The sequence below is a fragment of the Ranitomeya variabilis genome, chromosome 1 (genome assembly GCF_051348905.1).
Source record: "Ranitomeya variabilis isolate aRanVar5 chromosome 1, aRanVar5.hap1, whole genome shotgun sequence".
In the NCBI taxonomy this organism is placed as follows: domain Eukaryota; kingdom Metazoa; phylum Chordata; class Amphibia; order Anura; family Dendrobatidae; genus Ranitomeya; species Ranitomeya variabilis.
Window position 1 is genome coordinate 333,973,429 of NC_135232.1, and position 13,118 is coordinate 333,986,546.

General features: G+C 45.7%; 1 protein-coding gene across 11 annotated transcripts in view; it reads left to right on the forward strand.

Moving 5' to 3' along the window:
- Positions 1-13,118, forward strand: part of RBM23 (RNA binding motif protein 23) — a 90,142-nt gene that overhangs the window by 1,187 nt on the left and 75,837 nt on the right. For 6 of the 11 annotated variants that reach the window (XM_077299092.1, XM_077299120.1, XM_077299121.1 and 3 more), the window contains exons 2-3: positions 5,091-5,186; positions 10,422-10,494. In XM_077299092.1, coding sequence (XP_077155207.1) covers positions 5,111-5,186; positions 10,422-10,494 — 149 coding nt within the window. In that variant the 5' untranslated portion in view covers positions 5,091-5,110. Of the gene's footprint in view, positions 1-5,090; positions 5,187-10,087; positions 10,153-10,417; positions 10,495-13,118 lie in introns of those variants that run through there. The other 5 variants (XM_077299115.1, XM_077299127.1, XM_077299131.1 and 2 more) reach the window with 3 other exon arrangements.

The following is a 13,118-nucleotide window of genomic DNA, read 5'->3' on the forward strand; positions in this document are numbered from 1 at the left end:
GAAAACGTGTGTCTTTCTGACGGACCCGTCGAGCCTATGTGCACCTGTTGTGTATGCGTCTTCGCAGCGGTCCTCCGCTGCGAAAACGCATACACAACACAAACCAGGTTTAAAAAAAGCAGTATTCTCACCTACCGGCGTTCCCGCGCAGCGATGCTCCCGGCAGCTAGCATTCTGAGTAATACATTGCGACTTCTCGCGAGATTTCGGTAGGTGAGGATATTGCGATTTTTATTTTTTTAAATTTTTCACATTGTATCTTGTTACTATTGATGCTGCATAGGCAGCATCAATAGTAAAAAGAGAGAGAGTTTCCCTGACGGAAATTCTTCCAAGCATGCTCTCTTTGAAAAGACTGGATCCGTCGCTGGATTCCTGCTTTTCACAGGCAGTGACGCATCCTGCGCCCATAGGCTTCCATTGTAGCCAGTGACGGGCAGAGCAGGATGCATCGCTGACCGATTTTCCGACGTGCAGAAAAAATGTTCCTCTGAACGTTTTCTCTGCCCGACGGACCGTTTTTTATGCAGGATCCAGTGCACGACAGGTGAAACGGATGGCCTTCCATCACAATCCTTCGCTAATACAAGTCTATGAGAAAATGCAGGATCCTGCACTCTCAAAAATCGACAGATTGTGACGGGAGCTGAAAGATGGAAGTGTGAAATGGCCGCCGCGATCTCCATCTGCGCACGCGCGGAATCCCGCGGCCATTTTCCTGAAGCCCCGGGCAGCAGAGAGCTCCATCTGCGCACGCGCGGCCACAGGAAAGATGGCCGTTCCCACCGGTAAACGGCTGAATAGCGCAGATCGTGCTGTTTTTCATCACCTGGGCAGTGGATTAGCCTTTTGGACATGCGCACACCACTACGCCACCAACGTAATGATGAGCAGGATTCTGGGGGAGAAACAGCGCTGTCACCACGCCCATAGGACCAGACCAGCGTGAGTGACAGCAGAAAACGGCGACTTTACAAAGGTATTTCGGCAGCATAGGTGGGTAATAAAGGCACACAAAGACACTAATGTAACGCCCAGCTCTGCCCCTATTTAACGCTATTTTTAGCTCATTTTCAAAAAACGGGGTGACAGGTTCCTTTTAAGTGTATTCACATCAGGGCACCTCGCTGCATTGTATGTTATTATTGTGATGATGATTATTTGTTGTTAAACCTATAAAAAAACAGAAAAGAAAAAGCTGACGAATAAGAAACCAACTTCAACCTTATCTGATCGCTTGGGCTCCCACTGTTGGGACCCCACCGATCCCAAGATCTGAGCGCTGAAGACCCCCATGTGAGTGTAGCGGTGGTCGGTTGCGTGCACTGCTTTTCCATTCATTCATATGGGACAACCAAGCTCTGCTGCTCTTCTGCACTCATTGAATGAAGCAGAGACACACATGATCCACCGCTGCCCCAGTCACACACGTTTCCAGGGAGGGATGGTTTCCAAACTTGGTACAATCACTTAGGGTAGGTGCCCACGATCAGTAAACGCTGTGGGTTGGATGCTGCGTAATTCACTGCGTTAGCAGTGTGGATTTCATGAAATCCCATGTCCCCTATGTGTCCAGAGACGTCCGCGGCTTACCCACTGAGACCGATATACGTCATGTCTCTCCAGACTGCAGCATGTCTATTTATCTTGTGTATATGAGTCTCCTCAAGGAAAATTTCACCCATACAGTGTATTGGATTTGGTGATTCCACGCGGGTCAGTGATCACATGCAGATTCACCTGCGTTCAATAGACAGCAGCACTTTGGATGCAGCGGACATGTGTTGCATCCAAAGTGCTGCCACCTCCGGATCGTGGGCACTGACCCTGACAGTCACTGCTAGTCTTTACTTCATGGTTCTGCCCCAATACACAGGATCCAGCTGCTTAGCCAATCACTGGATGAAGCAAATTACCTTCGCAGACAGTTGTAGAGGTTAGACTGACTGATTAATTGAGTCTGTGGACAGGAGTCTTTTATAAAGGTGACTATTAGTGATGAGCGAATATACTCGTTACTCAAGATTTCCCGAGCACGCTCGGGTGTCCTCCGAGTATTTTTTTAGTGCTCGGAGTTTGTTTTTCTTGCCGCAGCTGAATGATTTACATCTGATAGCCAGCATAAGTACATGTGGGGGTTGCCTGGTTGCTAGGGAATCCCCACATGTACGTATGCTGGCTAACAGATGTAAATTATTCAGCTGCGGCAAGAAAAACTAAAACTCCGAGCACTAAAAAATACTCGGGAGGACACCCGAGAATGCCCGGGAAATCTCGAGTAACGAGTATATAAACTCATCACTAATGACTATGTAAGACAGCTGTCTTTAATGCAGGTAATGAGTTGATTAGGAACGTCTAACTGGTCTGTAGGAGCCCGAACTCTTAAAGGGACTCTGTCACCTGAATTTGGCGGGTTCTTTGTCCGATCCGATGGGCGGTGTTTTGGGGTCTTTTATTCACCCCTTCCTTTCCCTCTGGCCGCAATAGTGTCTTGAATTGCAGTTGTTTTCCTCCGTAGTACACGCGTGTGCAATGCAATCTTGCCTTGCGCACGCGCAGTATGCTTTGCCCAGCTGCGGGCAAAGCCGAAAAGCATTAGTGCGCATGCGCCGCCGCACTATGTCCCGGAAGTAATTCGCTGTGTTCCGGGACATAGTGCGGCGGCGCATGCGCACTAATGCTTTTCGGCTTTGCCCGCAGTTGGGCAAAGCATACTGTGCGTGCGCAAGGCAAGATTGCATTGCGCACGCGTGTACTATGAAGGAAAACAACTGCAATTCAAGACACTATTGCGGCCAGCGGGAAAGAAAGGGGTGAATAAAAGACCCGAAAACACCGCCCATCGGATCGGACAAAGGGCCCACCAAATTCAGGTGATAGGTTCCCTTTAATGGTTGGTAGGGGATCAAATACTTATTTCTCACTGCAAAATGCAAATTTATATAATGTGATTTTCTGGATTTTATTTTTGATATTCCATCTCTCAATGCTAAAATTAACCTACCCTTAAAATTATAGACTGTTCATATCTTTGTCCGTGGGCAAACTTACAAAATCAGAAAGGGATCAAATACTTATTTTCCCCACTGTGTGTGTATACTGTATGTGTCTCTATCATACAGACAAACCGCTTGGGCCCCTGTGCAAGAAATGTATCTGGCGACAGATATATATTTATCTATATCTCCACACATACATATGTATATATTAGACTCCTTTATTATGTATATTGCCGTCCCTTATTACACAGTGCCCTCTCGTTATGTACAGCACTCTCCCTATCGGACATATTGGATTATATAGAGCCCTGTTTTTTATTATATACCGTTCTGTCTTGTTAGATATATTATGCAATGATGGCTGCTGGAGCATGGGAAAGCTTCTTTTCTAATGGAGGAGCTGATGGACTGGTCTTTTGGTCACAGATTCCTCCATCGGTATTATTATTCATTTTTATAGTGCCATTTATTCCATGGCGCTTTGCATGTGGAAAAAGCGGAAAATATAGACAAGTACAGTCAACATGAGCAATACAATGCACACAAATACAGGAGGAGAGAGGACCCTGCCTGCGAGGGCTCAGCGTGTGCAGGGGATGGGTGAGGATACACTAGGAGAGAGTAGAGCTGGATGTGCAGCGGGTTCAGTAGACTGAGGTTCACTGCAGGCTGTAGGCTTGTCGGAAGAGGTGAGTCTATAGGGGAGGCCAGAGAGTAGGACGTTGCAGTAGTCAAGGCAGGAGATAAGGGTGTGCACAAGCGGTTTTGCAGTTTCTTGGTCAAAGAATGTACGGAGCCGGGAAATGTATTTGAGTTGGAGTCGGCAAGAGGAGGCAAGGGCTTGGATATGTGGTCATTTTTTCATCAGTAGTCATTTTATATTTAACAAGAGAGGGTAATGTAATAAAAAAGGGCACTGTGAAGTACAAAAATAACAAGAATAAACTATGTAAGATGCAGCACTGTACATAACAGCAGAGAAAGCTATATAATAAGGGACAGCACCATATATAACTAGAGGATGGCACATATTAAAGGACGGCGCTATACATAAGTGAGTACACTCTATACTAAGGGACTGTACTGTACATAATAAGGCTATGTCCCTGTATCTGTGTGCCGTGTTGGTACCAACCCAATCATTGCCCTCTCCACCACCTCCATCCTTACCATCTCACCAACAACACACATCATTGCCCTCTCGACTACACACACAGCACCACACTGCACGTTCCCCAGCAGCCGCACAGACAGCACCACTTACCTCTCCGCACATCCCCACAGCAACTTCGTTGTCGGCAGCTTTCTCTCGGACAGAGCCACACACTGAATGATGACGTCAGACAGGAAGCGCAGACAGATCTCTGCAGCTCCGCTGATGTTTTCTCCTATAGGCAGCAGAGCTGCAGGGATCGCTCCCTGCCTGCTGCACATGCGGTATGTCCACCCCTGTGTATCGTGTCTGTAAACTGTACATGTGCAACAACCTATGTTCATTCTTAGTTTCAGCAGGACTGTGGAGTTGGAGTCCATTTTTGTGGAGTCAGTATAAAATGGACCGACTCTGACTCCCAAAATATATAATAAATTGGGTACAGTAGTACAATGCAGGATGTGCTGTCAATGTTCTCATAATTTGGGAAGGTTATGAAATGTCCTATAAATGTCTGTCCTGTTTTTGATCTGGGCTTTTAGGTGAGATGAACGTGTTCTGCACTCTATGTACATGCTCAGTAGTGAGGCAGTGCTGTGGGGCCGAGGTCTGTGAAATTGAGGAGTCTGGTTTGGCTTATGGACTCCACAGCCCTGGTTTTCAGAGAGACTAAAAGGAAGGGCAGAACTGGCGCATAAGAGTAGAAAGAGACCGCTTCCTCTGATCATATATATCAGAAAATTCCTAATATTGGCCTGTGCTATAGATTTTTTGCTAAGTTTGTTGAAACTACTCAGACCCCTAAATATTTGGCACATCTTTCTCTAACCTTGTGATTTATCTAGCTGGGAATGAATTTCAGTTTCATCTGCATTTGTGTTAACTAGATGTAATGCTTTGTATTGGAGAGTTACTAATTTTCTTGTTGTCTACAGAACAAGCCCCCTGACCAGGCATGGCTTCTGATGACTTTGATATTGTGATTGAAACAATGCTGGAGGCTCCCTATAAAGGCCAGGAGAAGGAGGCAAGTCATCACCTCATCTTTGTACTTTATCCTTCACATGCAGTGAGCATTTGTGATCCTGTGTAAGGTCATGAGAGTAGGGTATTTACACAGATTACCTCTTCCACTGCTGAGGTTGGGCACTTCTTACAATGCACCTCGCCGTTTTATCCCGTGCACCTTCGTGCAGTTTGCATTTTGTAAAAATGAAAGGAAAACCTAAATAAATCAGTGTAGCTCTCTGGTCTGCCATCTTGCTTTGCTTGTAGCTTCCTCCCTAGCTCATAGAGAGGATTGGGAAGTAAATGTGCAGGCCTGCTCCCGTTCATCACACAATATCTGTGCCCCAATATTCAGCCAGAGTTCTGCATGGGCTTTAGGCTACGTTCACATTTGCGTTGCGTCGGGCGCAGGTTCGGCGACGCATAGCGACGCATGCGTCATGCGCCCCCATATTTAACATGGGGGCGCATGGACATGCGTTGTCTTGCGTTTTGTGACGCATGCGTCTTTTTTGGCGCACGCGTCAGGGCGCAGAGGACGCAGCAAGTTGCATTTTTTTTTTGTGCGTCAAACATCATGCCAAAAAAGGACGCATGCGTCACAAAACAATGCGTTTTGCATGCGTTGTGCGTTGCGTCGCCGACGCAACGCCCAACAACGCAAGTGTGAACGTAGCCTTACTGAGACTGAAGATCTGTTGCTTCACATTCTAGTAATCTTTGTGTGGTGCTCTAAAGTACGCCAGAGCTTGTAAAGTAAGGTGCACAATATGGCAGTCTGCTAAAGAGTTGTTGGCTGATGGCTCCTCTAACATACAGCAAGCTTTGAGTTCTTGCATTTAGCCAAAATTACCGTAGTTCAAATTTTGAAATTGTTTTCTACCACTATTTGTCTCCTTCTCAAGTGTCCTAACTCCTCTGCTTTTCTAATGTACTTCTATTGCCCGAGCGTCTCTCTGAGCACATCTGGGTTTGGGTCATGTGATCCTTTCTTGACGTGCTGGCACTACTGCCTGCTCCTTTGTACCCGGTCCACCCCTCTTCTGGTTGCAGAATTTGGAGAGCATGAGAGGAGCATGTCGCCCTGCTGCTGATGGAGCAGAGGCTCAGCTTTGAAGTGATTGACAGGCTGTCTGATCATGCGCTCTACAGACAGGCCGTCTGTGGCACACAGGCAGAGATGTCTTCACTGTCCTCAGCACTTATGTTGCAATGCTTTTCAGTGCCGGACCCTTTAATTAGAAAACAGATGGCAGCTTATCAGCTGAAGGGGCCAACGCTCCAGCATCAGGGTGACCTGCTCCTCTCATGCCCTCCAAATCCAGTGCCCAGAAGAAGGGCAGATTGGTCATATCAGAGCAGGAGGTAGTGCCTGCATGCCAAGAAGGGATCACCGGATCCACACCAGATGGGCAGGTAATAAAGACATGGACATATGAAAGGGGGTCCAATAGTAGTGGAAGACCCCTATACTGGACAACTCTTAACTGGTCCTTACACATGGGTGTCTGCTTATAACCCCCCATTCTGATAGTATCCAGAGCTGTTCACCATTGCTGTAAACGCTGCTCATTCATGTAAGTACAAAGGTCTACATGCTGCCTATGTCTGATCCTGGGTGAGAGTCCTGTAACTGGATGGCGTGTGCATGCATCAGTTGGTGGGATACAATTCATTTTATTCTTGAAAAATTGTATGATCTGAGTGGATTTCTCCAATTAATTTCGATTACCATCTTTTACAATGATCCCACATTGCTGAGATATGCCATAACTTTGAGTAGAGGGGTCTAATATCAGGGCCCCCACTGATCTTTAGCATAAGAGTGCTTCACTGTTACGGCCCCTCAAGAGCCTTCCCATAAACAAAGTACATTTTAATTAACACATCTTGGAGTAATAAGATCCAGGAACATGGTCTGATCATATCACAGCCCCAGGGTGAGGGGGGGGGGGGGGGTGGAGGATTATGCAGACATTACAGCAGCTGATTCTTACTGTGAGGTAAAGCGTGTATATAAATATTTTTAAACAATGTTTTGCCTCAAGGAGAGAATCAGCTGTGATCCCCTGCAGTAGTGTCTGTATCCTTTTTTGCCTCCTCCTCCCCTGCCCTGAATATGGTATGATCAGACCATGTTCCCGTACGGTCAGACACAGCCATTACACAGTACACTGCAGGGGCACATTTATAAGATTCTCAGCACAGGAACGTTTTATTTACACACATCCAATTGTGGAAATTATTATTATTCCAAGATGTAATGATTAAAATGTGCTTTGTTTGTGGGAAATCCCTTTAAAGGGAACAGTCACCAGTTTTTTCCCATATAACACACGGCCACCACCTTTCACCCCCATGTGACAGTATTCTATGATGCTGCACATATGACTCCAATTTGCCCTGCGAGGCAAAAAAGACCATTTATTATACTTTCCTGCGGCGTGGTCCGGTCTGATGGTCATCACTGTTCTTCAACCTGTGCCTCCTCTTCTTGCGATGCCGACCTCCTCTGCTTTGTATGGATGACGTGTACTACATCATCCACACAGTGTCTCCCATCGATCTGCTGCGCGGGCGCACTTTGCTCTGCCCCTGGCAAGGCAGAGAGAAGTACTGTAATGCGCATGCGCCGGTGCCTGTGGCCTTTCCTGGTGCAGGCACAGAGCAGTACTTTGCCCTCAGGAAGGCAGAGGGAAGTGTGCAGGAGTGCGATGGGTGACGCTGTGCAGATGACGTAGTGCGCGTCATCCATACAAAGCAAAGAAAGAGCACGGCATTGCAAGAAGAGAGGAGGCACCGGACCAAGACCAGCAATGCCAACCGGACCGCGCCACAGGGGAGTATAAGTGATTTTTGCCGTGCAGGGCAAATTGGAATCATATGTATACAGCATCATAGAATATGGTCACATGAGACTGAAAGGTGGTGGCTGTAGGTTATATGGTGACCGGTTCCCCATTGCACAGCAATGCTCCTGCACACCTGGAGAACAGTTTCCCCTTCATTCTCAGAGCTGGTGGGGGTCATAGATGTCCAAGACATCATTTGGTAATATGCTATTGCTTCATGAGCTGGATACTACCGATTTTAATGTTTGTAAGCTTTGAAATGTTTTAGTTCCATTTACTATGGACTCGGTCATATTCTAGATGTGTTGTCACTAGGAGTAGTGATGAGCGAGTGTACTCAATGCTCGGGTGGTCTCCGAATATTAGTAACTGCTCAGATTTCGTTTTTGTTGACGCAGCTGCCTGATTTACAGCTACTAGCCAGCCTGAGTACATTTGGGGGTTGCCTGGTTGCTAGGGAATCCTCACATGTAATCAAGCTGTCTGTCAGCTGTAAATTATGCAGCTGAGGCAGCGAAAACTAAAGCATATCCAAATACTCGGAGATCACCCGAGCAACGAGTGCACTAGCTCATCACTAACGCTAAGATCTGCTCTGAAGGTCATGGCTAACCCACAATGATGCCCAGTGTACAGTTTTTCATATTTAGTCACAAGACTCCTTGCGTGGTTTCTTGTGACTTTTGATGAATTTATACTTGGCTCTTTGCATTTAGTATATGGCCAAGAGTTACATGGAGAGAGATGTCTTATTGGCGCACTGATGTTGGAAAAGATCCCACAAGTATCTAGAGTAATGGCCTTCACTGGTAACCTGGTCCTATAAATACCCTGCCACTGGCTCTGTAGCAAAGTTCCCTTTCTTCTCCCTAGTCTACCCTGTCCTTCCCAAATGGGGAAGGGGCTTGAAAAAGTGACATCAACCAACAGGATGAAGGAAAATGTTTGTTTTTTTTGCGGTTTAGGCTACTTTCACACTAGCGTCGGTCTCGGCCCGTCGCGGTGCGTCGGGCCGAGGTCACCGACGCTAGCGTTGTCTCCGCTGCACAACGGGGGCAGCGGATGCATTTTTCCAGCGCATCCGCTGCCCCATTGTGAGGTGCGGGGAGGTGGGGGCGGAGTTCCGGCCGCACATGCGCGGTCGGAAAAAGCGGACCGTCGTGAGCAAAAAACGTTACATGTAGCGTTTTTTTGTCCCGACGGTCCGCCACAAGACGGCGCAACCGTTGCACGACGGTTGCGACGTGTGTCAATCCGTCGCAATACGTCGCTTAATGTAAGTCTATGGGGAAAAAACGCATCCTGCAAGCACTTTTGCAGGATGCGTTTTTTCGGCAAAACGACGCATTGTGGGGGATTGCAGTTAACGCCAGGGTGAAAGTAGCCTTAGTGGTTGCTTAAATAAAAATAAATAAATAAATAAACCTTGTTTACACTTAATAACCTGATGACCTAAAGTGATAGGTTTGTCATATAGTAGATACATTCCCTATCATGACTTCCATTTTAGGCTAGGCTAGTGTATCGCTAAGTTTTTGCTATCCCTTCTGAGAGCCGCATGATGTGGTGTAGAGACCCTGATTTCAGCAATGTATCACTTACTGGGCTGCTTTCTGCAGTTTTGATAAAACACTGTTGCAGAGCTACCAGTTTTCTAAATGCTGAGCTCCGTATAACCCAATTCTCACAACTGACTGCTTTCTGTATGCACTGTGCATAGACAGAAAGCAGCCAGTGGGGGGGGGGGGAGGGGGTATACAAAGCTTATGAATATGGCAGCAGGTTTACTAGTCCTGTAGTAGTAAATCCTTGTTTTCTCAGCGGGAGACTATCAAAATTACAAGTTAATGTTACATGGCTGGAATTGTGGTCTCGGACCCTACAATGTGCTGCTCAGATAAGGTGGCAAAAAGCTGGTGACAGATTCCACTAAGCAAAATTGATGTTTACCTGTTGTACTCTCTTACAAGCCTCTGCCAAGTCATTCTGTCTGTGCTTCTGCCATCTTTTGCCTTACCGCTGTGCTGTGTTTAATCACTGTAAGTCATTAAGTTATATGCCCTCTGTTTGCTCCAGGCCCAGGAGTCAAGCAAGATACAGTGGGGAAATAGCCCATAGTAACTAATGTATGTATCAGGTAAGGTATATGTGTGAGGTACATGTGCAGCCTTCATTAAAGGTCACTTTAATTGAAAGATTTTATGTAGGTAGCTCTCTGACTTAATGATTTTGCAAACTATTATTTTGACACTTATGTAAAAAATGTAATACTTTTTTTTGTGTATTTTTCTACTTCCATGCCCTATCTTCCCTTTTTTTAATTTGTTTTTTAATTTAATTTTCTATTTGTACCTTCCTGATCATCATGTGTCGATGTGGCACTTATTTATTGGGCTGAACAGGAAGAACTGACATGTAAAGAGGAGCACAAAAGGAGTAGCCGTCCTGGAAACCATGGCGGCCATAATAGCAGTAGCAGGTAAATACAAATTCATATTTTCTCTGTACATTTGTGTGTAACCCCTTCCCAACATGGTGATTTTAAGTGATGAAAAACAATGCTAAAAGAAAAATGGCTTGTTGCCATTTTCCAGGCCCTGTAGCGTTCTCATTTTCTGCCAATCGAGCTGTGTGAGGGCTTGTCTTTCACATGGTGAGCTGATGATTTTACTGATAATATTTTGAGGTTGCTATGACATCTTATTTTTTTTTTTTTTTTAGGAGCTAAAAAAAATCATAGTTCGGGGTTTGTTTTTTTTTGCCACCTACTGTTTGTGGGCAGTGAAGTTGCTCTTGTGGCTCTCTTGTTACTCTCCCTGCTTCTATCGGCGTTCCCTGACTACGTGTTGGTTTATAATGAAGCAAATTCCAAAAGTGTTTAGGGTGTAAAAATGTATTTATAAAGTACACTTTAGGTATTGGACTACCCCTGACAAACACTAATCATGGCTAATGCAGCAATTTGTCAACTATAGTGTGCAGCTTAGGCTACGTTCACATTTGCGTTGTGCGCCGCAGCGTCGGCGACGCAACGCACAACGCAAATGTGAACACATGCACAACGCAGCGTTTTGTGACGCATGCGTCCTTTTTTTGCTTGATTTTGGACGCACAAAAAATGCAACTTGCTGCGTCCTCTGCGCCCTGACGCGTGCGCCGCAGTGACGCATGCGTCACAAAACGCAAGTGCAACGCATGTCCATGCGCCCCCCCCATGTTAAATATAGGGGTGCATGACGCATGCGTCGCCGCAGCGGCGCCCGACGCTGCGTCACACAACGCTAATGTGAACGTAGCCTTACAGCTACTGGATTGTCTCCCGTATGGGGATGCTAGTCTTTTATATCTCTGATCAGTAAGGCTTCGTGCACACGATGCGGTTTTTGCTGCGGATCCGCAGCAGTTTTCCATGCGGGGTACAGTACAATGTTACCCTATGGAAAACAAAAACCGCTGTGCCCACGATGCGGAAAAATCCGCGCAGATTCGCTGCGCAAAAAAAGGAGCATGTCACTTCTTTCTGCGGATTCCACAGCGGTTTTCAACATGCACCAATAGGAAAGTGCTGTTGAAAACCCGCAGAGGAATCCGCAGTGAAAACCGCAGCGGTTTTGCACTGCAGATTTTCCAAATCCGCTGCGGAAAAATCCGCAGCAGAATCCGCATCGTGTGCACATACCCTTACAAGATGTATTGGAGGTCATTAAGGGGAAAACTCCTGATGTGTTTAGGCATGTCCTAGGTAGGTTGACCTTTGGTGCAGACTCTGGTTCTGAGCTCAACTTTTTTGGCACATGACAGCTGACCATCTCTTGACAGTGGCATTAAACCCAATCGTACAGGAACCACGTCATAAACCCCTCCTGTTGGCGCCCCGTCACATGATCACAGTGCACCGATGGGTTAGCATGACATCCAGAGGTCTTGAGAAGACCCTGTGCTTGCCATTGCTGATCTGCTATGAATGACGGCCTGTGGATGGTGTTCATAGATGTTTTTTGCTGTACATAAGGCTTCAGCCCTGCTATGTGTAGCGCAAGAGATCAGACCATTGCAGCTTCAAGTCTCTTAAGGAGACTATAGAAGAAAGTAAAAAATAAATAAAAATAAACATTTTTAAATATAAAAAAAAAATTTAATTCGCCCCATTCAAAATAAAACACAAAAAAATATAAAAAATACACCTATTTGATATCACTGTTTACAGAAATGCCCGATCTATCAAAACGTAAACAAAATTAATCCGATGAGTAAACAGCATAATGAGAGAAAAAAAATCAAAACCTCAGAATTATGTTTTTTGGATCACCTCAACATTGCAATAAAAAGCGCTAAAAACATTTGTATCTACCTGAAAATGGTATCAATGTAAACGTCAGCTCAGTGCGAAAAAATAAGTCATCACACAGCCCCAGTTTCTGAAAAATGGAGATGCTATGAGTCTTGGAAAATGGCCTGCGGTATCATAATGGCAGGTCAGTTTTAGCATTTGAAATGTGGACGTTGGGTATCCATGGTTACGACCACTACTAACTCGCTGTCACTTGATCAGTGGACCTAACCATGGATAACTAAGTTCCTGCAATGCCTGCACATGGGGGATGAGACATAGCGAATCAGAAAAACTATGCTACATTTCTAATTATAGGTATTTGCTAATATTACACCCACTACATATTGGGGTAGGATCTTGGAGATGGAAAGCAGCTGGAGGTCGGCACTGCTTGCTGCCACTAGAGGTATATGATGATGCCTGTGTGATGCAGCCATCATCTCCTGAGACTATCAAAGACTGGAGTGATACGACGTAATGGTCATATTGTAAGGGAATAAAAGGCTTTCTGGTACATGTGGAACATTTATCTTCTGAGGATTTTCGTCACACATTTGAAACTAAATCTACATGTTGTATCTGTGGATTTGTTTGCTGATTTCACTTTACACAGTTGGTCCAGATTCAGATGTTAATGTTTTTCATGTATGCAAAAAGATGGTACCGGTGTCGTGTTTTTCACCTATGGATGATGGATAAATGACAAAGCTTCTCCTATTTTTTGCAATGTTGGCCACGGACAGCACATGGATTGCTCCCTTGTAAGTGGA